Source organism: Bufo bufo, chromosome 9 (assembly GCF_905171765.1).
Source record: "Bufo bufo chromosome 9, aBufBuf1.1, whole genome shotgun sequence".
NCBI classification, from domain to species: domain Eukaryota; kingdom Metazoa; phylum Chordata; class Amphibia; order Anura; family Bufonidae; genus Bufo; species Bufo bufo.
The window spans coordinates 146,552,972-146,577,107 of NC_053397.1; the positions used below are offsets into that span (position 1 = coordinate 146,552,972).

At 41.9% G+C, this 24,136-nt stretch overlaps 1 protein-coding gene across 2 annotated transcripts in view; it reads right to left on the minus strand.

Annotated features, from left to right (window-relative positions):
* UBN2 (ubinuclein 2) overlaps window positions 1–24,136 on the minus strand; it is a 140,805-nt gene that overhangs the window by 110,288 nt on the left and 6,381 nt on the right. Inside the window, exons 2-7 of one of the 2 annotated variants that reach the window (XM_040406644.1) lie at window positions 23,569–23,661; window positions 16,562–16,663; window positions 13,287–13,424; window positions 9,513–9,622; window positions 1,272–1,761; window positions 1,111–1,181 (exon numbers count right to left, since the gene is read on the minus strand). In XM_040406644.1, the coding sequence (XP_040262578.1) occupies window positions 1,111–1,181; window positions 1,272–1,761; window positions 9,513–9,622; window positions 13,287–13,424; window positions 16,562–16,663; window positions 23,569–23,661 (1,004 nt within the window). The remainder of the gene's footprint in view (window positions 1–1,110; window positions 1,182–1,271; window positions 1,762–9,512; window positions 9,623–13,286; window positions 13,425–16,561; window positions 16,664–23,568; window positions 23,662–24,136) is intronic. The other variant, XM_040406645.1, reaches the window with a different exon arrangement.

The window sequence follows — 24,136 nt, forward strand, 5'->3', positions numbered from 1 at the left end:
GGGGAGTGAACCCCTCCCATTAGCCGAGAGGAGCAGGGAGGGGCCAAGAAAGAAGCCGGGGCCTCGATTAATGAGGTGACCGGAAAAGGTGCGCTATTGGCAGACTGGAACCGCTGGAGACCTGGGGCCCTCTGGAATAAAAAAAATAAAATAATAAATAAATGGGTGAGGGGGTGGGGGGGCTCCTGAGGAGGAGCGACGCTCAGGGAGGGTAAAAACGGGACAAAAGGAGCACCAGGAGCCCGAGGACAGGCCGGGGAAGATGCAGCCTAGTCCCAGCAGAACCAGGGGACTAAAGTAAAGGGAAAGGACGGGAGAGACATGGGTGGCCAGAGAGGTGAAGGATACCCAAGGGTGGTAAGAAAAAGGGGAAAGGAGTGACCTAACCAGGCCCCACAAATAAAATGAATCCCATCCCTTGGCCAAAAAGGGGGGTTTAACCCCGGGAACCTCTTGAGGCAGGGGAGAATACTTACCGTCCAGCATCTTCAGGTGCCGCAGGGTTACCCCTTCAGCAAACTCAACACTTACGCGAGATTGCCAGCATGCCACTGTGGATGCAGTAATGGGGGAGTGGGTGACCGGCGTAAGTACTTCAAGTACGTGCCCGCAGGGGGTGCAACTAAAAGTGGTAATCCACGATGGAGCCCCATCCTGCAGCAGGCAGAGACCTGCAGAAGAAAGAAATAAAAGAATAAAATAAAAAATAAAAAGCAGCAACACCTGCAAAAAACTGAGTAGGTCATGTCTGCCTCCTACGCACTCTAGACTAAAACTGATTAGCCTAGGGTCTGTGGAGAGGGTATAGCCCACCTGGGCGAAGCCAACCTTTTAGATATCTAGTGTCGCTTCCTAGTGGTAGCTGGGCATATACCTATGGTGCTGTGTCCCCAATGACATTAACGAGAAAGAAAAGCAGGCAGAATGCAAGTCAAGCGAGTCCAGAATTCAATCCTTTAGACTTTACCTTTCTGAAGTGAATGGATGGCTGAGGAATAAGTCTGAAAATAGTTTTTGGGTATTCAGAAAATCCAACAGAGCATAAATGCAGTGCTAACAGATGATAAACTGAATGTGCATTTTTCATAGCAAAATAAAAGTTTGACATACTCTAACAAAATGTTATTCATCTCTTGAGTGAAAAATCTTTTCCGACCTTCTTCATCAAACATTTTTGCAGCCTAGGGGAAAACAGAGGGATATGCTAATGAAAACACAGACACACATATAGAAAGAGCACTACTACACAATCCTGCCTCTTTCGAACTTACCGCCCGCAGGTCTTCAATTCTTTTTTCCAGCTGAGCTGGTAGACCCTCGGGAAGAGGTGGGATTGGTTTTGGTGTCTGCACCTGGGCTGGATTTGTTGTCTGTACCACGTTCCCATTCTCACCCTGATCTGAAGCTGCAGGACTGTCATTAGATGCAGAATCCAAGAGTTTATCAAGGTCAAAATCCCCAAGCATTTTAAGTGCACACTCTGCCTCCTGTAAAAGCTCTCGCTCACTGCCCCCACCAAAGATGGCAAGGACCGGGTCATTACCAAGTGTCAGATCAGACAAATCGCTGGAAATGGGTGCGGTGTTGGCCTTTGGAGGGGCAGAAACTACAGTTACAGTTGGTGGGTTTGGTTTGTTTTCATTTTTTCGCATTGCATCTTTCTCCTTCTGAAATTTCTGAAGCATTGCAGCGAGAGCCATGGAGTCTTTGTACAGCTTCTTCTTCTTTTTGTCAGGTTTATGCGCATTAAAGGCCACAACCCTAAAACATAAATATGAGGAATAAATTAAAACCCTGAAACGAGCCATACTTTACAAATAACTCTTCTCTCCTAATTTATAGCGACACCCCTTTCTGAAGTAAAAAGGCTTTCACCACCCCAGCTCAGGCATGCTGGGGAGAGTAACTATTCAGAATGGGGCTGACAGACATTTTTACCCTTTCCCCTTGTCAGAAGGATCAACTATAGGGATGGTTTCACACACAGGGGGATTTAAAGCCCTGCAGAAATTTGAGACTTTTGGCTCTTTTATGCATTTGTAAAAACTTTGCACCAGTTTTCTGGCTGCTAGCGGGCACAGATGGCAGATTCTAATACAAGAACTGCCCAGATGCAGCAAAATTATTAAAAGGTATGGGCCGCTTCATAAATCTGCCGCATCTCATGCAAACTAGATCACGACAGCTGATAGAAATGGCAGTCTTGATAAACTCCCCTCTTACTGTTTTTTGGAAAAATACTGCCGTTTTGAATGCAGTATTTTGAAAGAAAGGCAGAAGTGGATATAAAAATGGAATCAGACATATATAGAAAGGGCTTATACTTCTCATTTCTGTTGGTTCCCTTCTGGCTATGGTTAGAAGTAAGAAGAAAAAAAAAAGCCACAATTACTAATTTGTCCAACAAAATGGCGCAATCTTTCAAAAAATAAAAATAAAAAGTGGCACAAATTGGTGCAATTAGGGTTTCTATGCTTTTTTCTGACTTGTTTGAAAAGGGAGTTTATCTCAAAAGGGAGCTCCACGAGAAAGAGGGTGTAGCATAAGATGTAACATTTCGCACCTAATTCAAGCCACAATTCTGGTGTAAAATTCTGTATCAAAGCAAGCAAAGAGTTGGTATAAAGAAAAGTGACTACCCCTGCACCACATTTATCATCCAGCCTGAGCCCCTGTGATACATCTGGTGCAGGTCTAGGCTCAATAGGATTAGTAGATCTGGAACAGTGAGTGAAACCACTTTTAGTGTATCAATCTGATACACTGCAGATTTTTAAATCTGCATGGAAGAAAAAAGCAAAAAGTGTACATAAGATTTGTCAAATGTCATTCACTTTGATGGTAATGTACTATGCTGCGGTTTTATTTACTGCAAGAAAATCAGTGCGGAAAAACCACACGTAATCTGCATCGTGTGCAGTTACCATTAAAGAGGCCTTTTCAGTGCATCCCCTTCTGATTGAGGAGGACAACCCCCCAGCTGCCCAAACCATCTGCAAAGACAAGCAATGCATATGCAGGATGCAAAGGGAAATATGTACAATATTTTACACACGTTGTAAAGCTAGAAGGAATTACATTATCTTGTTCTTCAATAAAAAAATACAGGAACATTTTAGTTATGTTAAAGAGGTTGTCCAACTTAAAGGGTAACTCATTTTCATAAAAATAAAAAAAATATAAGAATTTTAGCATATGTTACTGCTGTAGCAGCATTATGCATAAGGCAATCTTTAGTTTCTTCACATACCACTGTTTTCCTTAAGTTTTTCCCCTTAGTTACGGATGTTTAAACATTTACAATATGAGGACCTTCATAAGGCTACTTTCACACTAGCGTTCGGGGCTCCGCTTGTGAGCTCCGCTTGAAGGATCAGTCTGGCAGCGTCTGTCCGCCTGGCCGTGCGGAGGCAAACGGATCCGTCCAGACTTACAATGTAAGTCAATGGGGACGGATCCGTTTGAAGTTGACACCATATGGCTCAATTTTCAAACGGATCCGTCCCCCATTGACTTTTAATGTAAAGTCTGGACGGATCCGTCTGAAGCTACTTTCACACTTAGAATTTTTTCTAAACTATAATGCAGACGGATCCGTTCTGAACGGATCCAAACGTCTGCATTATAGAAGCGGATCCGTCTGTGCAGACAGCAGACTGATCCGCTCTGAACGCAAGTGTGAAAGTAGCCAAAGATGGCTTCTCTGCCAGTTTTCTCAGGCCAAAACTGCTTTCCCTCACTTCCCATACACACTTGCTGTAGCAAGCAGCTCCCTGCCAGCCAATCAGATTGGATTACTGAGAGACACGCCTCCTCACTCTGAAGCCTAATGCAGGCATGCAGTGTGGAGGACTGCCCCTCCCCTCCGTACATTAAAGGGAAGACAGACAAGCCCTAGCAACAGTCTTAAGGGAGCAGTGGAAAGGGATAGAGGACAATAATGAAAGCTGTTATTATAAGGTCATTACAGATCTTTTGACAAATCATTGACAGACTAACTCAGGTATATATGCCTAGCTCTAATAAACTTGCAAATAAAAAATAAATATGACAGTTACCCTTTAACCACTTGCCATCTGGGCCATTTGCCCCCTTCCTGACCAGGCCAAATTTTGCAAAACTGACATATCTCACTTTATGTGGTAATAACTTTGGAACGCCTTTATTTATCCAAGTCATTCAGAGATTGTTTTCTCGTGACACATTGTACTTCATGATAGTCATAAATTTGAGTCAAAATATTTCACCTTTAATTATGAAAAAATCCCAAATTTACCCAAAAATTTAAAAAATTCGCAATTTTCTAAATTTCAATTTCTCTGCTTTTAAAACAGAAAGTGATACCTCATAAAATATTTATTATTTAACATTCCCCATATGTCTACTTTATGTTGGCATCATTTTGGAAATGTCATTTTATTTTTTTAGGACGTTAGAAGGCTTAGAAGTTTAGAAGCAATTCTTCAAATTTTTAAGAAAATTGCCAAAACCCACTTTTTAAGGACCAGTTCAGGTCTGAAGTCACTTTGTGGGGCCAAGTGGATACCCCCATAAATGACCCCATTGTAGAAACTACACCCCTCAAGGTATTCAAAACCGATTTTACAAACTTTGTTAACCCTTTAGGCGTTCCACAAGAATTAAAGGAAAATGGAGATCAAATTTTTAAATTTCACTTTTTTGGCAGATTTTCCATTTTAATCAATTTTTTTCTTTAACACATCGATGGTTAACAGCCAAACAAAACTAAACTCAATATTTATTACCCAGATTCTGCGGTTTACAGAAACACCCCACATATGGTCATAAACTGCTGTATGGGCACACGGCAGGGCGCAGAAGAAAAGGAACTCCACATGGTTTTTAGATGCCATGTCCCATTTGAAGCCCCCTGATGCACCCTTACAGTAGAAACTCCCAAAGAAGTGACCCCATTTTGGAAACTAGGGGATAAAGTGCCAGTTTTATTAGTACTATTTTTGGGTACATATGATTTTTTGATCATTCATTATAACACTTTATGGGGCAAGGTGACCAAAAAATTGCTGTTTTAGCACAGTTTCTATTTATTTATTTTTACAGCGTTCACCTGAGGGGTTCAGTCAAGTGACATTTTTATAGAGCAGATTGTTACGGACGTGGCGATACCCAATATGTATACTTTTTCTCATTTATTAAAGTTTTACACAATAATAGCATTTTTGAAACCAAAAAATTATGTTTTAATGTGTCCATGTTCTGAGAGCTATAGTTTTTTTATTTTTTGAGAGATTTTCTTATGTAGGGGCTCATTTTTTGCAGGATGAGGTGACGGTTTTATTGGTACTATTTTGTGGGACATACGCGTTTTTGATCACTTGGTGTTACACCTTTTGTGATGCAAGGTGACAAAAATTGCTTGTTTTGACAGTTTTTTTTTTTGTTTTTTTTTACGGTGTTCACCTGAGGGGTTAGGTCATGTGATATTTTTATAGAGCTGGTTTTTACGGACGCGGCAATACCTAATATGTATACTTTTTTTTTTTTTTTTTCATTTTTAACTTTTTTTTTTCATTCCTTACTTGGGGACTTTTATTTTTACATGTGAAACTTTTTTTTATTTTTTATTTTCAACCTTTTATTTTTATTTTTTTTATTTTACACTTTCCACTGTTGATTTCTCCTGTAACTGGGGCTGACATAGTAGCCCCAGTTACAGGACAAATACACCCCTAGAGAGGCTGTACAGCAGCAATCCAGCGCTGTACAGCCTTAGAGCAGGGCTGTTCGAGGTCTCTGAGAGACCTCACACAGCCCCTGCACTCTCCGGTCACGGCGGTCACATGACCGCCGGGCCGGAACAGGAAGCGCACAGCGCTTCCTTCTCTGCAGACACAGCGCTCGGTGAGCGCTGTGTCTGCAGCGATCTAGGAGGCAGGGACACCTGGGCACTGTCCCTGCCTTGTCTTAGGGTTGCCCTGCTGTCACTGACAGCGGGCAACCCGATCAGCAGCTGCACGATTAGCGTGCAGCTGCTATTTCTGAAAGGACGTTCTAAAACGTGCTTTCAGAAATAGACGTCCACCCATAGGACGTTTATATCCTATGGGGGGACGTAAAGCGGTTAACTACTTCCCCCACATCAGTAAATGTAATAAAGTAACAACCAAAGTCATACTTAGTACATTTTTCCCCTGCTGCTTCCTGCCATGCGCTTTGGCCCCCTAGAGCTGATTGTGACCATCATATGAACCAAACAGGATGCAGTAGATATATTCTGTGCACAGCTCACCACCATGCAGCCACCAACTGGTCTCAGCAGTGTATAGTATGTGACTGCTGATGGCAGTGACTGGCTGCAGCAGTGGCACATGGTGTATGGGATTTCACTGCTGCAGCCAAACATTGGTGAAGAGGCGCAGGAATGCACAGGGAAGAAATGTGGTATTACATTTACCGCTACTGGGGAAGGATTATTGCACTTGGATAATCCCTTTGAAGGCAAATTCCAGTTTAAGCAGACAAAAAAGTTATTCACTGTACAATTAAAATGCATACAGTTTTCTAATATACTTTCTGTATCGGTCCTCACAATTTTCAACATCCCTGCTTGCTGTCATTTAATAGGAATCTTTATTGCTTAGTTCCAGCAGTCCTGTCACATGATGGACACATAGGTGGGCAGCCAATTATGGTACAGATATCAGAGCTGCGGCTTTCAAAGAGTCAAACATCTGTGTGACCCGAACAAGAGGTGAAGAATAAAGGGATCAGCCACAAAAGGCAGAATTTCCACAATGGATTCTGTTGTAAATTCACAGGAAAGATTCACAAGTTTCGCATTGCAAGGGCCGCAGCCAAAATTTGCAGCATATACTGCGGATTTAAGATTTGTACTGCAGCTCACTTTTGGTGCAAATACTGCAGGTATTTTTTACACATTATTTGGATGGGATTTCGCAAAATCTCATCTGGTTTGCTGCTACGGTATACGCTACAGATTATCCACCTGCAATTCCACAGCCTAACTGAACCGACCCACATATTGCGTATATGCTGCAGACTTTTCAAAGAGGAACCGAGATAAAAAATACACAGCATTTACAGTAGCAACAAAGTGAATGAGATTCCAACTAATATTTCACACACTGTAGGCGATGTCTGCAGCAAAATCCGCACATAACTTGCAATGCAGATTTTAAAGAGTATCAGTCAGCTCTGTCTGGTAGGGTCAATCATGCTGAATAAAATAATATCTTCGTTATCTATTCTCATGCCTGCGCCATTGCTCAGTGACTTGGTACTAGCACCCTCAATGTACTGCTGCTTCCGAGGCAGTGCAGATGCTGACTGTGCATGCCCCAAGGGCACATGAGTCCACCCGGAAATGGAGAGGACAGCTTTGATACTTCTGCTTCCAGGTGCAGTCTCAAGTCATTGGCATATGCGCAGTCTGGCTCTTTGCTGCTCGAGAAGCAGCAGTAGATCAAGGGTGCAAGTATCAAGTCAATGAGCCATGGCACAGGCATGAGAATACAGGGCTAGGTGGGATGTCTAGCGCTGTAAATCACAGGGAAGGGAAAGTCCACAGAGGAGATGGGTGTTTCAAGGCTTATATGACCGGCCCACTGGTGCTCAAAAGAGCACACCCATGGAACGCACGCAATGGACTGCGCAACAAAATCTGCACCATTTAGTGATATTGCTGCTGTGGAGATCCAGAAGATACAAAGATCTCAAAAACAGTGAGGAACAGATATTGAAATAGATTTAACAATTCTTTCAATTATACAGAGAATAACATTTATTAGTTGATACTGTAGCTGGCCAGCTAAGACCTGTCCTGGGTTGCTAGGACAGGTCTTAGCAAGAAAAAAGCAAAGTGTACATAAGATTTGTCATTTTCCCTAAATAAAGCAAAAAATTAAAAATAAAAATTGGTTAAAAAAAAAAGAAAAAGAAAAAAAGTAGACATATTAGGTATCACCGCGGCCGTATCGACCGGCTCTATAAACATATCACATGACCTAACCCCCTCAGATGAACACCGTAAAAAATAAAAACTGTGCTAAATAAACCATTTTTTTGTCACCTTACGTCACAAAAAGTACAACAGCAAGCGATCAAAAAGGCGTATGCCCACCAAAATAGTACCAATCTAACAGTCACCTCTTCCCGCAAAAAATGAGCCCCTACCTTAGACAATCGCCCAAAAAATAAAAATAAACTATGGCTCAGAATATGGAGACACTAAAACAATTTTTTTTGTTTTAAAAAAAGCTGTTCTTGTGTAAAACTTACATAAATAAACAAAAGTATACATATTAGGTATCGCCGCGTCCGTGACAACCTAGTCTATAAAAATACGCCATGATCTAATCTGTCAGATGAATGTTGTAAATAACAAAAAAATAAATAATTTGCCAAAACAGCCATTTCTTGTTACCTTGACAAAAAGTGTAATATAGAGCAACCAAAAATCATATGTACCCTAAACTAGTACCAACAAAACTGCCACCCTATCACATAGTTTCTAAAATAAGGTCACTTTTTTGGAGTTTCTACTCTAGGGGTGCATCAGGGGGGCTTCAAATGGGACATGGTGTCAAAAAACCAGTCCAGCAAAATCTGCCTTCTAAAAACCATATGGCGTTCCTTTCCTTCTGCGCCCTACCGTGTGCCCGTACAGCAGTTTACGACCACATATGGGGTGTTTCTGTAAACTACAGAATCAGAGCCATATATATTGAGATTTGTTTGGCTGTTAACCCTTGCTTTGTAACTGGAAAAAAATTATTAAAATGGGAAATCTGCCAAAAAAGTGAAATTTTGTAAAATGAGTTTTGAATACCTTGAGGGGTGTAGTTTCTAGAATGGGGTCATTTTTGGGTGGTTTCTATTATGTAAGCCTCACAAAGTGACTTCAGACCTGAACTGGTCCTTAAAAAGTGGGTTTTTGCTTCTAAACTTCTAAGCCTAACATCCCCAAAAAATAAAATGTCATTCCCAAAATGATTCTAACATATGGGGAAAGTAAAGTAATAACTATTTTTGTAGGTATTACTAACTATTATAGAAGTAGAGAAATTGAAACTTGGAAATTTGCTAATTTTTCCAAATTTTTGGCAAATTTGGTATTTTTTTATAAATAAAAATGATTTTTTTTTTTACTCCATTTTACCAGTGTCATGAAGTACAATATGTGAAAAAAAAAAAAAAAAAACTCTCTCAGAATGGCCTGGATACGTAAAAGAGTTTTAAAGTTATAACCACAAAGTGACAATGGTCAGATTTAAGGTGAAAATGAGCCCGGTCCCTAAGGGGTGAAATGATTGTCTGTATGACAACATCTTCCTTCTGTCTTCACTGCAACAAATTTACTATTAGAAAAGAAATCATTTGTCAAAGATGACAAGTGATCACAATGTGCTCCTCAACATTCAGGAGCATGGACAAGAGCCAACCAGGCCAAATACCCCCTTTCACTTGCTCTTTAAAGTACAGAGATAAGGAAAACAGTTGTCCCGTTGTACCCCATTGATTTGGCGACTTTCAGTTTTCTTGACTGTTTTTCCTTCTCTCCTGGGTCTTCCTTCCGTTTACGTTTCTTAAGTGACCGATCATCATCTTTCAACTTCGATACCTAAAGAGAACAAAACTGATCAAAAAAATTCCAGATGCCTATTACAGGAACTCATTGTTGTCATTTGCGCGTACTGGAAATCTGAGGTCCTCCATTCTTAATGGGGATGGCCACTTTTTAGATTTTTTCCTCGACCCTGGTCAAACCTGCAAAGGGAACCACACTTACCTGCTAGCGTTGTTTGGTCCTGGCTCCTTCGATCCCTGGCCCCGGCTGATTCACTCTGGTCCCCTGCTGTCAACATACGCTTTGATGCCGCTGTAGCTAATGACTGGCCACAGCAGTGACCTGCCCACCTAGCGTCACACAACCAACTGACATGACGCAAGTGGTCAAGGCTGCAGTAGCATCAAAGCAGATGTCAACAGCAGGGGACAAGAGCAAGGCAGCAAAGGCTGGGAAGCAAAGGAGGCTGGGCCCAGCAGGAAGAAGGTAAGTATGCTTTCGTTTGCAGGTCTAGCCAGGATGATTTGGGTATGCCCAAAAAAAAAAAAAAAAAGTCCAAACCCTTTAACATAGACTGTCAATATGAAAATTGTGGACAACTCCTTAAGGCTACATTCACACGTCAGTATTTTTCTATAATCCGATTTTCTGTCCGTTGTTTGCGGATCCGTTTTTTCTGAAAATGTTTCCGTATGTCATCCGTTTTTTGCGGATCCGCAAAAAACGGAAACATGTATAAATTTCAATAAGCAAATAAAGTTGTTTGGATTTCTTTAAAAAAAATAAAAATATTTTTAATGTCATTTCCAGGAACGGATTCCGTATAAAACGGATGACATACGGAATGACATCCGTATGTCATCCGTTTTTTGCAGATCCATTGACTTTGTATTGTACCAGGATCCGATTTTTCAGGAAAAGAATAGGACATGTTTTATATTTAAACGGACATGCGGAACGGAACAACGGAAACGGACAGCACACATTGTGCTGTCCGTTTTTTTCCAGGACCCATTGAAAATGAATGGGTCCAGAAAAAACGGAACAGATCAGGAAAGAAAAAACGGATGTGTGAATGGACCCTTAGGCTACTTTCACACTAGCGTTAATATTTTCCGCTTCCGTTTTGTCCCCATTCATCGTTAATGGGGACAAAACGTAACTGAACAGAACAGAATGCTCCAAAATGCATTCCGTTCCGTTCTCATAACAGAGAGCAAACCGCAGCATGCTGCGGTTTGCTTTCCATGCTTGGATGAGGACCAAAACGGATACGTCATGACCCACAATGTAAGTCAATGGGGACAGAACCGTTTTCTCTGACACAATAGAAAACGGATCCGTCCCCCATTTACTTTCAATGGAGTTCATGACGGATCCGTCATGCGTACGTTAAAGATAATACAACCGGATCCATTCATAACGGAAGCGTTTTTTCTGAACCTTGCCGGATCCAGCAAAAACGCTAGTGTGAAAGTAGCCTTAAGGAAGCACATTATTTTTTCCCAAAACTTGTACAACTTTCATTTAAAAGGGTTGTCTCATCATGGACAAAGGGGGCATATCGCTAGGATATGCCCCCATTGTCTTATAGGTGCGGGTCCCACCACTGAAGGGCGCACTACACATGCGCAGCCATCCTTTATTCATTTTCTATTGGTTCGACGAAAATAGCCAAGCGCTGGCTCGGCTATTTCTGTCGGCCCCATAGAAATGAATGGGAGCGGGGGCCGCGCATGCACAGTACGCTCCTATTCACTTCTATGGGGAGCCGGCTATTTTCGTAGAAAATGAATGGAGGGCGGTTGCACATGCGCAGTGCGCCCTCCTTCACTTGCTGGGCCCCGTTCGATATAGGTGGGGGTCCCAGCGGTGGGACACGCACCTATAAGACAATGGGAGCATATTCCTAGTGATAGGCCCCCATTGTCCATGATGAGACAACCCCTTTAGGCCCCAGTCCCAGAACTTGAACATATGGTACTTTTGATCACTTTCATTATACAGGGTGGGCCAACTATATGGATACACCTTAATAAAATGGGAATGGTTGGTGATATTAACTTCCTGTTTGTGGCACATTAGTATATGTGAGGGGGGAAACTTTTCAAGATGGGTGGTGACCATGGTGGCCATTTTGAAGTTGGCCATTTTGAATCCAACTTTTGTTTTTTCAATAGGAAGAGGGTCATGTGACACATCAAACTTATTGGGAATTTCACACAAAAAACAATGGTGTGCTTGGTTTTAACGTAACTTTATTCTTTCATGAGTTATTTACAAGTTTCTCTTTGTTTACAGCCATTGACATGTCGCCGAGGTTAACACGTGAGGAGCGGATAGAAATTGTGTTTATGTCTGGTGAACGCAGTAACCGGGTCATTGCAGCAGATTTCAATGCAAGACACCCAACGAGACCACCCATCTCCCATGCTACAGTTAGCAAACTGCTTGCTAAGTTTCGTGAAACTGGTTCAGTGTTGGATTTGCCAAAATGTGGATGCATGAAATCTGTCTCTAATGAAGAAACATCAGTGGCTGTCCTAGCTTCATTCACCAAGAGCCCACAGCGTAGCACTCGCCGCATGTCACTGGAGAGTGGCATTAGTCGAACATCCCTTCGGCGGATATTAGCTACTCACAAATGGCACCCTTACAAACTCCAGCTACTGCAGCATCTCAACGAGGATGACCCAGAACGGTGCACTGAATTTGCAGAATGGGCAAAACAAAAATTGGAACAGGACCCTCAGTTTACGCAGAAGATTTTGTTCAGTGATGAGGCAAACTTTTATGTGAATGGTGAGGTTGACAAACAAAACCACCGCTATTGGTCTGACACTAACCCACATTGGATAGATCCCTCCAAGACTGTTGGAACAAAAAAAATTGATGGTATGGTGTGGTATATGGGGTACAAAGATAGTGGGGCCATTCTTCATCAATGGAAACCTCAAGGCCACTGGATATGTGAAATTGCTACATGATGATGCGTTTCCCTCTTTATGCACTGAAGCTGGCACATTCCCTGATGGTGCACCACCACATTATGGGTGTCAGGTCCGAGCATTCCTAGATGAACAGTTTCCTGGAAAGTGGATTGGTCGTCGTGGGCCCCCAAGGTCTCCTGATCTGACCCCCTTAGACTTTTATCTTTGGGGTCATCTGAAGGCAATTGTCTATGTGAAGATACGAGATGTGCAGCACCTGAAACTACGGATACTGGAAGCCTGTGCTAGCATTTCTCCTGCGGTGTTGCCATCAGTGTGTGAAGAGTGGGAGAAGAGGGTTGCATTGACAATCCAACACAATGGGCAGCACATTGAACACATTTTATAAGTTGTCAGAAACTTGTAAATAACTCATGAAAGAATAAAGTTACGTTAAAACCAAGCACACCTCTGTTTTTCTTGTGAAATTCCCAATAAGTTTGATGTGTCACATGACCCTCTTCCTATTGAAAAAACTAAAAGTTGGATTCAAAATGGCCGACTTCAAAATGGCCGCCATGGTCACCACCCATCTTGAAAAGTTTCCCCCCCTCACATATACTAATGTGCCACAAACAGGAAGTTAATATCACCAACCATTCCCATTTTATTAAGGTGTATCCATATAAATGGCCCACCCTGTACAATGCAACACTTTGCACTGCATAATGCCTGTGAGTATTGAAAATTTATTGTACTGCACAGAAAAGGGTTAACTGCATACTCACTTTCGACGATTTGTGCTTTTTACTTTCAACAAAATCTTCAGCTTCTGAATCTGAAGCCTGGCGAAATTGCAGTGTCCCTGTGTTTATATAAAAACCCCCGTATTTCGTAGTCAATGATGCTGGAACCAACTCATCATACTAACAATGAGGGAAAGAAAAGAACAAAAGAACGAAGTTATTTTAAATGTAACAATATAAATTATAACAAGACATTTTGTTATTACAACAAAACACATTAGACATTTTGGACAAAGAAAGAAATACGGAAAATGAACCAAACATTGGCAAAGTAAAATCCCATTAGGGAGTGTAATTTCAGTTAGGGAAAAGGTTCATTGATTAGGTATAGGTTATATCTCTTTTTTTGCTACATGGAAGCCTAAGATGTGTGGAATACCTGAGCCTACATGAGATAGAATAGGCCTGCAGCTACTGATTCTTTCAGTAATCTAGTATTCTATTCATTAATCCAACAATTAATCGAGTACTCTAATAAAATAAAATAAAAAGCCATCTGTACCCTCCATGCCATCAGTTCCCCCACTCCTAGCTGTCAGTGCTCAGCCACAGCTCCAGTGGAATCAAATACTTACCACCGACACTCGACAGCTCTTCCATCCTCTTCTTCATGCGATGCACTGGGACCCAACGCCACAAAGTGTCAGGTCACAGTGCGTTCTTAAGTGCACTACATCCTGACTATGTGTGTAAGTCAGTGAGTGTAGCACAGTGCCAGCTGGCGGGAGACCAGATAGTGGTGAGTGATCGCAAGCGCTTCTCTCACGCTCCATGGTCACATGATACCAATGGACCCTCGATGCAAAAAAATTTGCCGAGGATATTTTATGTATGTTACTCAACTGATTCGAGTAATCATTTCAGCCCTAAAGATAGACATTAGACATACATGTATTTACTTAAAAGGAAAAAAAAAAGAAAAAGAAAAAAATTACACATACACACTGTACAGTAGCAGTATACTTTTCCTCAGCATTGCTGGGCGAATGGGAGATTATGTACGTTTGCCACGTCCGCTGGGAGCTTCCCTGATGCACATGCCAAAGGTGGCAAAAAATAAAATAAAAAATAGACGACATATTCCCTGGACATGTAAAGCTAAAATAATGGGCGAATACACTTCATTTGTATCATGAAGTACATAAAATTTAATTACATCCAATAGGTCAACACGTGTATAAACATAAAATCAAGTCATTCAATAAAATAAAATACAATAAAATACCATAAAACCTATGTGCTTGGAATAGTACACTTAGATTAATACCACAAATGGGTGGGATGATTTTCCACAATGTAGTGAAGTCCAATTGATGGTATTGAGACCAGAGTATCATATACCTATAGATATCATGTGAAAGTCTGCTAGTTTAGTAGGGTATCTGAGGTTCTCCTATCCAGGAGATCTCTATTCACAGGTCTAATTCACGGATAGTGCACAAAAGATATATGCTGGTGTTATGACTCCAATGTGGATAGGAAGTGTATAGATCTCCTATTTCAGTCTCTGGTCGACTGCATACATTGAACTCCTGTATATTCCCCAAACCTTGGATGCTGGTTTTCTACACCAGTTTGCTGAATAGTATTTCAAAGTCCCGTAATCACTGTCTAAATTTCAACTTGTATATAAAAGATTCTTACCTCCCTCGTGGTGGACGGACTGTTTCAAGCGTGAGTCGGGCAGCGCAGGACACTGCCGGCGTCTGACTTCGTTCAGCTGCTCCCAAACGGGATTTCGGCCGGCACGATAGAGAGGGCACAGTGAATCTCCAATATGTTTCTGGTTATTGAAAAAAGTCCTTCAGTTCAGTTTCATAGCATGGCCATGCTTAGACGTGGAGGTGCTTATATTACAGGTGTGCGATCCGGCCCATACGCGTTTCGGGAACTCTCCTTCCCTTCATCGAAACGCGTATGGGCCGGATCGCACACCTGTAATATAAGCACCTCCACATCTAAGCATGGCCATGCTATGAAACTGAACAACTTTTTTCAATAACCAGAAACATATTGGAGATTCACTGCGCCCTCTCTATCGTGCCGGACGAAATCCCGTTTGGAAATCTCGTGAGACCTCGGGTAAGTCAGCTGCAGCTGAACGAAGTCAGACGCCGGCAGTGTCCTGCGCTGCCCGACTCGCGCTTGAAACAGTCCGTCCACCACGAGGGAGGTAAGAATCTTTTATATACAAGTTGAAATTTGCACAGTGATTACGGGACTTTGAAATACTATTCAGCAAACTGGTGTAGAAAACCAGCATCCAAGGTTTGGGGAATATACAGGAGTTCAATGTATGCAGTCGACCAGAGACTGAAATAGGAGATCTATACACTTCCTATCCACATTGGAGTCATAACACCAGCATATATCTTTTGTGCACTATCCGTGAATTAGACCTGTGAATAGAGATCTCCTGGATAGGAGAACCTCAGATACCCTACTAAACTAGCAGACTTTCACATGATATCTATAGGTATATGATACTCTGGTCTCAATACCATCAATTGGACTTCAATACATTGTGGAAAATCATCCCATCCATTTGTGGTATTAATCTAAGTGTACTATTCCAAGCACATAGGTTTTATGGTATTTTATTGAATGACTTGATTTTATGTTTATACACGTGTTGACCTATTGGATGTAATTACATTTTATGTACTTCATGATACAAATGAAGAGTGCTCGCCCATTATTTTAGCTTTACATATTTACCCTTCTGAGGGTGGGTGTTTCTCTTATTTGGGCTAGCAGCACCTGTTCCACATTACCGTCTAGAGTGAGCCACCGCCCTACTGTTTGAACACTATATTCCCTGGACAGCTACCTCATCTTAAGGTGGTCATACACATGAAATTAAAGTCGGCCGGAATGGTTGATTTTGGCCATTCCGCCAACTATTTGAAAAACTAGAGTGAACAAGCATTCGCTAACGATGACGGCAGACAACAAATTGCGATCCACCGTGCTGAAAAACTTTGGCTGTTCATCAGCCAAAACGTAATGTTGATGGCATGATCGGCTGAATTCGGCCAATCACTTGTTTTCTAAAAAACGTACTCTGTTCGGGCAGCTTAATTGGTGGGATCATTCATACAAATGATCCCAAGGATTACTGATCGGCCGCAATGTGGCCGATCATTATCTCAAATGTATGGCCAGCTTTAGGTGGTGTTAACCTGTTTTTTGCACAGGTGCAACAAGGTTAAATTGTTTTTGTAGTACACACGTTAGAATTGAGAAAGTATACTTACTGCCTCAGAGTTATCAATAAAGGGATCTGTCTCATCATAGCCATAACCTATATCAATAAGATCCTGCATACGATCCTTCCGATGGCGGTGACTTTTTACGCCCTGCAAAGATTTAAAATATAAAATTGGAATTTCTAATTGTAAGTTCTTTAAAAATTTAGCTGAAGAGTGGGCAGGCACTTACTACTATGTTGCTCTCTCACACTTGGGAGCTCTGAACCAAAGTAAGAGCAAGCATGCCAGGTAGAGCCTGCTTACTTAAAGGGGTTATCCCATGACTAATGTAAATAATGAAAATCAGACATCATATAGTACATCCTGACAATCTCTAACAAAGCTTGAACCAGCCCTGTACCTCACATGGATCCAGAGATCTCCCCATTCATTGCTCTACTAGATTTATGTCAAGCTGTCAGCTCAAGGGGAGTGTCTTTTCTGCTGCAGCTAAGGGGCGTGTCTCAGCTCTCCCTATCACAGCTCAGGAGGCATGTCTTTTCTGCTGCAGCTAAGGGGCGTGTCTCAGCTCTCCCTATCACAGCTCAGGAGGCATTTGAAGGATGAAACTGAGCATGTGCGGCCTTCTCAGTGAGCAGGTCAAAGTAATAAGAAAAAACAGCAGGTGGCGCTGTAGAGATACATTTTATTGAATAACACAGTGGCTATACTAAATCAGCTGTGTGAAGAGGCCTAGCACTGTATCCTCTTCACTGTTTAACTGAACGCTGTCTAACTTCTAGTGGCAGTGTAATTACAACTGCTCGGCTCCTTCAAGACAACGGGACAAGCAGTTGTAATTAAACTGCACTAGCATTAAAACGTTACAAGTAAGATCGTGTGCAGTTAGACGTCAAGCACATGACCATATTTTGTATCCTTGTCCAATACATTCATTTCTATGCTGTCTGCATCCATGTGTCCGTTCCTTAAAAAGATAGAACATTCTTGGCCACAAAATGCTCACCACAGACCCATTGAAGTAAAAAATAAAAATAAAAAAATAAAAAGCACACAGACGTCATCAGTGTCTTGTGGACAAAAATGATACGGTCATGAGCATGAGGCCATAAACAGTGAAGAGGACGCAGTGCTCACACAAAAGCCACAGCCTCCTTAAACAGCGGAAGGACCCCATCTTGTTGGGTACTTAAACAGGTTGTCCGGGTTCAGAGCTGAACCCGGACATACCCATATTTTCACCCATGCAGCCAGCCTGATGTTAGCATACTCTGATGCGCTCCCTTGCCCTGCGCTAGATCGCAGGGCAGGGCTCTTTTGTTTAAAATAACACACTGCCGGGAGAAAGCTTCCGCCCAGCAGTGTTGTTCGGTGACGTCACTGGCTCCGATGGGGGTGCTATAGCGCTGCCCTAGTCATTTTACTGGCTAGGGCAGCGCTGAAGCCCACCCATCAGTGCCAGTGACGTCACCAGGCTTCCTGGCAGCCCCATGGACAGCCCAGTTCGTCACTGGAACTCCTGAAAATGCCTCTGCCCTGCTAGATTTAGTGCAGGGCAAAGGAGAGCATCGGAGCATGAACTGCTCCGATGCTAAAGTCAGGGGGGCTGCCTGAGTGGCTTGTATTAACTTTCTCTATATGATAAATGCCACTTGCTGAAGTGACACAACCCCTTTAAGGCTCTGTTTTTTTCTTATTTTTTTTCCCATCTCTGCATTGCAAAAGCCATTACTTTTTTTATTTTACCGTCAAGTCATATTAGGGCTTGTTGTTTGTGGGAAAATTTTAATTTTTAACGTCACTATTTTGGGGTACCTTTACTGCATTGTATAACTTTTTATTTTTACAGCGTTCATTGTGCAGAAAAATTACGTTAACTTTTTCTGTACAATTATGGAGATACCAAATTAGGGCAGCACGGTGGCTAAGTGGTTAGCACTGGGGTCCTAGATTTGAATCCGACCATGGACAACATCTCCATGGAGTTTGTATGGGTTTCCTCCAGGTAATCCGGTTTCATCCCACACTCCAAAGACATACTGATAGGGACCTTAAATTGTCCCACTGGGGACCATGTGATGCTAATGCCTGTAAAGCGCTGCGGAATATAGTAGCGCTATATAAGTACATAAAATAAACAAACAATAAATAATGTTTTATGCTGTGCTACTATCAGAAAATTAAAAATTTCTTAAAAAATATGAACTGTGTAAACTAAACTATATTCTGACATCCATAACTTTTTTACTTTTCTGCCAAAAGAGCTGTGGGGGCAAAATGTTTGCAGGTCGAGTCATAGTTTTTAAGGATATCAATTTGGGATACCATTTGATCATTTTCTATTTTTATTTTTATTAATTATTTATTTATTTTGGGGGGGGGAGGGACGAGGTGCGACTGAAGAGGCCATCTGTTGCGCACTGTGGCCGCCTCCTAGTCCAATAAGGTAACACTGGCTATGTGTAGCTTAGACGCATTGAAGAAAATAGGCCATGGCCTCAATACCAAGAACTGCTCCATGGAGCTTGGTATGCTGAGGAGCTCTGCATCCCTTTCACACAGCTGATCAGCAAAGGGTGCCTATCCTTAGGACAGGTCATTAATATTATATTCCTGGAAAACCTATTTAAAGGGAACCTGACACCTCCATAATGTCCCTGCCCCCAACCGCTTGCAGTACCTTAACCCCTTAAGGACTCAGCCCTATTTCACCTCATTTTTTGCAAATCTGACCAGTGTCACTTTAAGTGCTGATAACTTTAAAACGCTTTGACTTATCCAGGCCATTCTGAGATTGTTTTTTCGTCACATATTGTACTTCATGACACTGCTAAAATTGGGTCAAAAAAGTAAATTTTTTTGCATAAAAAAATACCATATTTACCGAAAATTTTGAAAAATTAGCAAATTTCAAAGTTTCAGTTTCTCTACTTCTGTAATACATAGTAATACCCCCAAGAATTGTGATGACTTTACATTCCCCATATGTCTACTTCATGTTTGTAGCATTTTGGGAATGATATTTTATTTTTTCGGCTTAGAAGTTTAGAAGCAAATCTTGAAATTTTTCAGAAATTTACAAAAACCCAATTTTTAGGGACCACTACAGGTCTGAAGTCACTTTGAGAGGCTTACATAATAGAAACCGCCCAAAAATGACCCCATTCTATAAACTACACCAATCAAGGTATTCAAAACTGATTTTACAAACTTCGTTAACCCTTTAGGTGTTGCACAAGAGTTATTGGCAAATGGGGATGAAATTTGAGAATTAAATTTTTTTGCCTAATTTTCCATTTTAACCCATTTTTTTCACTAACAAAGCAAGGGTTAACAGCCAAACAAGACTGTATCTTTATTGCCCTGACTCTGCCGTTTACAGAAACACCCCATATGTGGCCGTAAACTACTGTACGGGCACACAGTAGGGCGTAGAGGGAAAGGTGCGCCGTATGGTTTTTGGAAGCCAGATTTTGCTGGACTGGTTTTTTGACACCATGTCCCATTTGAAGCCCCCCTGATGCACCCCTAGAGTAGAAACTCCATAAAAGTGACCCCATCTAAGAAACTACACCCCTCAAGGTATTCAAAACTGATTTTACAAATGTCGTTAACCCTTTAGGTGTTGAACAAGATTTATTGGAAAATAGAGATACAATTTCAAAATGTCACTTTTTTGGCAGATTTTCCATTTTAATATATTTTTTCCAGTTACAAAGCAAGGGTTAACAGCCAAACAAAACTCAATATTTATGGCCCTGATTCTGTAGTTTACAGAAACACCCCATATGTGGTCGTAAACCGCTGTACGGGCACACGGCAGGGCACAGAAGGAAAGGAATGCCATACGGTTTTTGGAAGGCAGATTTTGCTGGACTGTTTTTTTTGACACCATGTTCCATTTGAAGCCCCCCTGATGCACCCCTAGAGTAGAAACTCCAAAAAAGTGACCCCATTTTAGAAACTACTGGATAGGGTGGCAGTTTTGTTGGTACTAGTTTAGGGTACATATGATTTTTGGTTGCTCTATATTACACTTTTTTGTGCGGCAAGGTAACAAGAAATAGATTTTTTGGCACTTTTTATTTTTTGTCATTTAAAACATTCATCAGATTAGATCATGTGGTAATTTTATAGAGCAGGTTGTCACGGATGTGGCGATACCTAATATGTATACAATTTTTTTTATTTATGCAAGTTTTACAAAATGATTTCATTTATAAAACAAAAAAAATGTTTTAGTGTCTCCATAGTCTAAGAGCCATAGTTTTTTCAGTTTTTGGGCCATTATCTTAAGTAGGGTCTCATTTTTCGCGGGATGAGATGACAATTTGATTGGCACTATTTTGGGGTGCATATGACTTTTTGATCGCATGCCATTACACTTTTTGTGACGTAAGATGACAAAAAATTGCATTTTTTTACACGTTTTTATTTTTATTTTTTTACGGTGGTCATCTGAGGGGTTAGGTCATGTGATATTTTTATAGAGCCGGTCGATACGGACACGTTGATACCTAATATGTATACTTTTTTTTTTATTAATTTAAGTTTTACACAATGATTTCATTTTTTAAACCAAAAAAATCATGTTTTAGTGTTTCCATAGTCTAAGAGCCATAGTTTTTTCAGTTTTTGGGCGATTATCTTGGGTAGGGTATGATTTTTGCGGGATGAGATGACGGTTTGATTGGTACTATTTTGGCGTACATGCGACTTTTTTGATCACTTTTATTAGCTTTTTTGGGAAGTAAGGTGGGCAAAATTTCAATTTTCTCATAGTTTTTTTATTTTTATGGCGTTCACCGTGCGGGGAAAGTAACATGACCGTTTTATAAATCAGGTCGTTACGGACGCGGCGATACCCAATATGTGTAGTGTATTTATTTTTTATTTATTTTTTATTCAGTGATAAGTGTTTTTTTTTTATCTTAACTTTTTTTTTACATTTTTTTGACCCAGACCCACTTGGTTCTTGAAAATACAGTGGGTCTGATGTCTGTATAATACAGTACACTATATAGGGTACTGTATTTTACTTACACTTTGTCTGAACAGATCTATGCCTTTAGCATAAATCTGTTCAGCACCATGGACAGCAGGATGCCTGAGAAGGCGTCCTGTTGCCATGGGAACCTTCCCGTCTGCTCAGTTGTAGCCACAACTGCGCAGACGGGGAAGGGTAAGGACGGGGATGTCGGGGGGCTCTCTCCCTCTCCCATCGGGGGGCTGCAAAGGCACAGCAGCCCTCTGATGGGAGAGGGAGGGTGCTCCCTGAGCTGTTAACCTTTTCCATACAGCCGTCCGTACGGACCGCTGTATGGAAAGGGTTAAACGGCTGACATCGCATCACCGATGTCAGCCGTTTATACCAGGGTGTCAGCAATGTGCTGACACCCTGGTATAACCACTGTCCACCAACGATTATTCAAGGGGAGGCGGGCGGGGGATCGCGATCCCGCCTGCCGCGCCGCCCGCCTCCCGCACCGCCTGCGACAGCCCCCTGCACCACCCGCCCACATAATATCATTCAGGGGTGCAGGGAGGGTTAATAAAACTTTATTTCGGGCATTTTCAAGTTTGATCCCCGATCAGAATTGGCTAAACGCGCAGCAAACCGCAGGTCTGAATTGACCTGCGGTTTGCTGCGATCGCCGATACGCCCCCCCCCCGGCGTTGTGACAGGATGAAAGGCTGAATGATTTCAGCCGGCATCCCGTTCGGATTAACCCCCGGGGTGCCGCAATCTTATTTTAAACTCATGACGTACCGGTACGTCATGGGTCCTTAAGGACTCGGGACCCATGCCGTTCCGACACGTCCTAAGTCCTTAAGGGGTTAAAGCTCAAATCACCTGGTCTTCAATGCTGTATTTTGTCCTGTCATCTGATGGCCAATTTTGATGAAAATCTACTTTGTTCCCTTGGCTCGGCATATGTAAAGGAGAAAGCTGGAAGTCAAGGGGGCAGTAGGCTTCACACCTCGAGTCAAGCTTGCCACATCTCCTTCCTGTCCCCTGCAATCTTAGTCGACAGCTATTTTCTTTTCTTCAGGCCAGATGCGCCTGATATCTCGCTCTTTTGCTCTATTATTTTTTCGGCGCTTGTGCATTGTGCCAGGCCAACTGTAGTGTACTGGGCTTCCAAAGCTCACTGCGCAGGCGCCCAGGAGTGAGCAAGCCTGGGAGTCTGCGCAATGAGCCTCAGAAGCCCAGTACACTACAACTAGGTGCACTGGGAACAATGGAGGATGGTGCAAGCGTGAGAAATCAGGTGGTTAAATTGCGAGCACCCACAAGCAATGGAGCAGGCCCAGTTCCTGAGCCTGCACATGACATGCTACTGCAGCACAGGGCATTAATTACCAGTGCAATGTGACAAAGTAAAAGGCAAACTATTTCTTACGTACTAAAATCTAATTGGTGAGCTTAAAAAACTAAATACAAAAGACATTCCCTTTAATATGAAAATGGACATAGGACTACTTCCATGTGGTTTATACACCGAGTTAGGCCTCACACGAACGATATGGATTAGGTCCAGATGCATTCAGGAAAACTCGCACCATTTCGCAAGCAAGTTCAGTCAGTTTTGTTTGCGATTGCGTTCAGTTTTTTCTGCGCGGTTGCAATGCACATTGATGCATTTTTCACGCGCGTGGTAAAAAAACTGAAGGTTTACAAACAACATCTCCTAGCAACCTCGCGGATGCGATACGTTTTTGACGCAGCCCTGTTCACTTCTATGGGGCCAGCAAAAACGCAGAATATAGAACATGCTGAGATTTTCACGCAACGCAGAAGTGATGCGTGAAAAACAACGCTCATGTACACAGACCCATTGAAATGAATAGGTCCAGATTCAGTGCGGGCGCAATGTGTTCGCATCACGCATTGCACCCGCGTAGAAAACTCGGTCATCTGAAAGGTGCATAACAGTCATTTTTCCATTAAAAAAAGGTATTTGCATAACAATGGAAAGCAATAACCATCAGTGGATAATCCTTCATTTGCCAATTCTTTCCCCAGTACAGAGAACTAAAAACCTACTTACATATTTAGCTTCAAATTTCTTTGCAATTCTTTCTACTTCAAGCCTTTCACGTTCGTCATCATTAAACGGATCATTGGATGGTGGAGCTTTCTCCTAGAACGTAAAATACAGCAGAACTGATGGTTATGGGATCATGGGTTACTTTTTAGTTATTTTATTCCAAAACATAGAGCTTTGTTTAAGGGGTTTTCTGAGATTTTTATCCAATGATCTATCCCCTGGATGGGTGATCAGTATCTGATGAGTGGACGCTGGCCAATCAGCTGTTTGAGAAGGCAGCAGCACTACTGTGAGCACTGCAGTCTTCTCTGAGTTTATTGTTCACGTGGTCTAAGAGCAGCTCAGACTCATTCAAACAATACCGCGCACATCCGCTATACAATGTACTGTGCTGTGCTTGGTGAGCTGAGAGAAGGCAGCAGCACTCACAGGAACACCAATGCCTTCTCAAACAGCTGATCAGCGAGGGTCCAGGGTGTCGGACCCCCACCAATCTGATACCGATGACCTATCCAGAGGATAGGTCATGAGTAAAAAAAAAATAATAAAAAAAAATCTCAGAAAACTC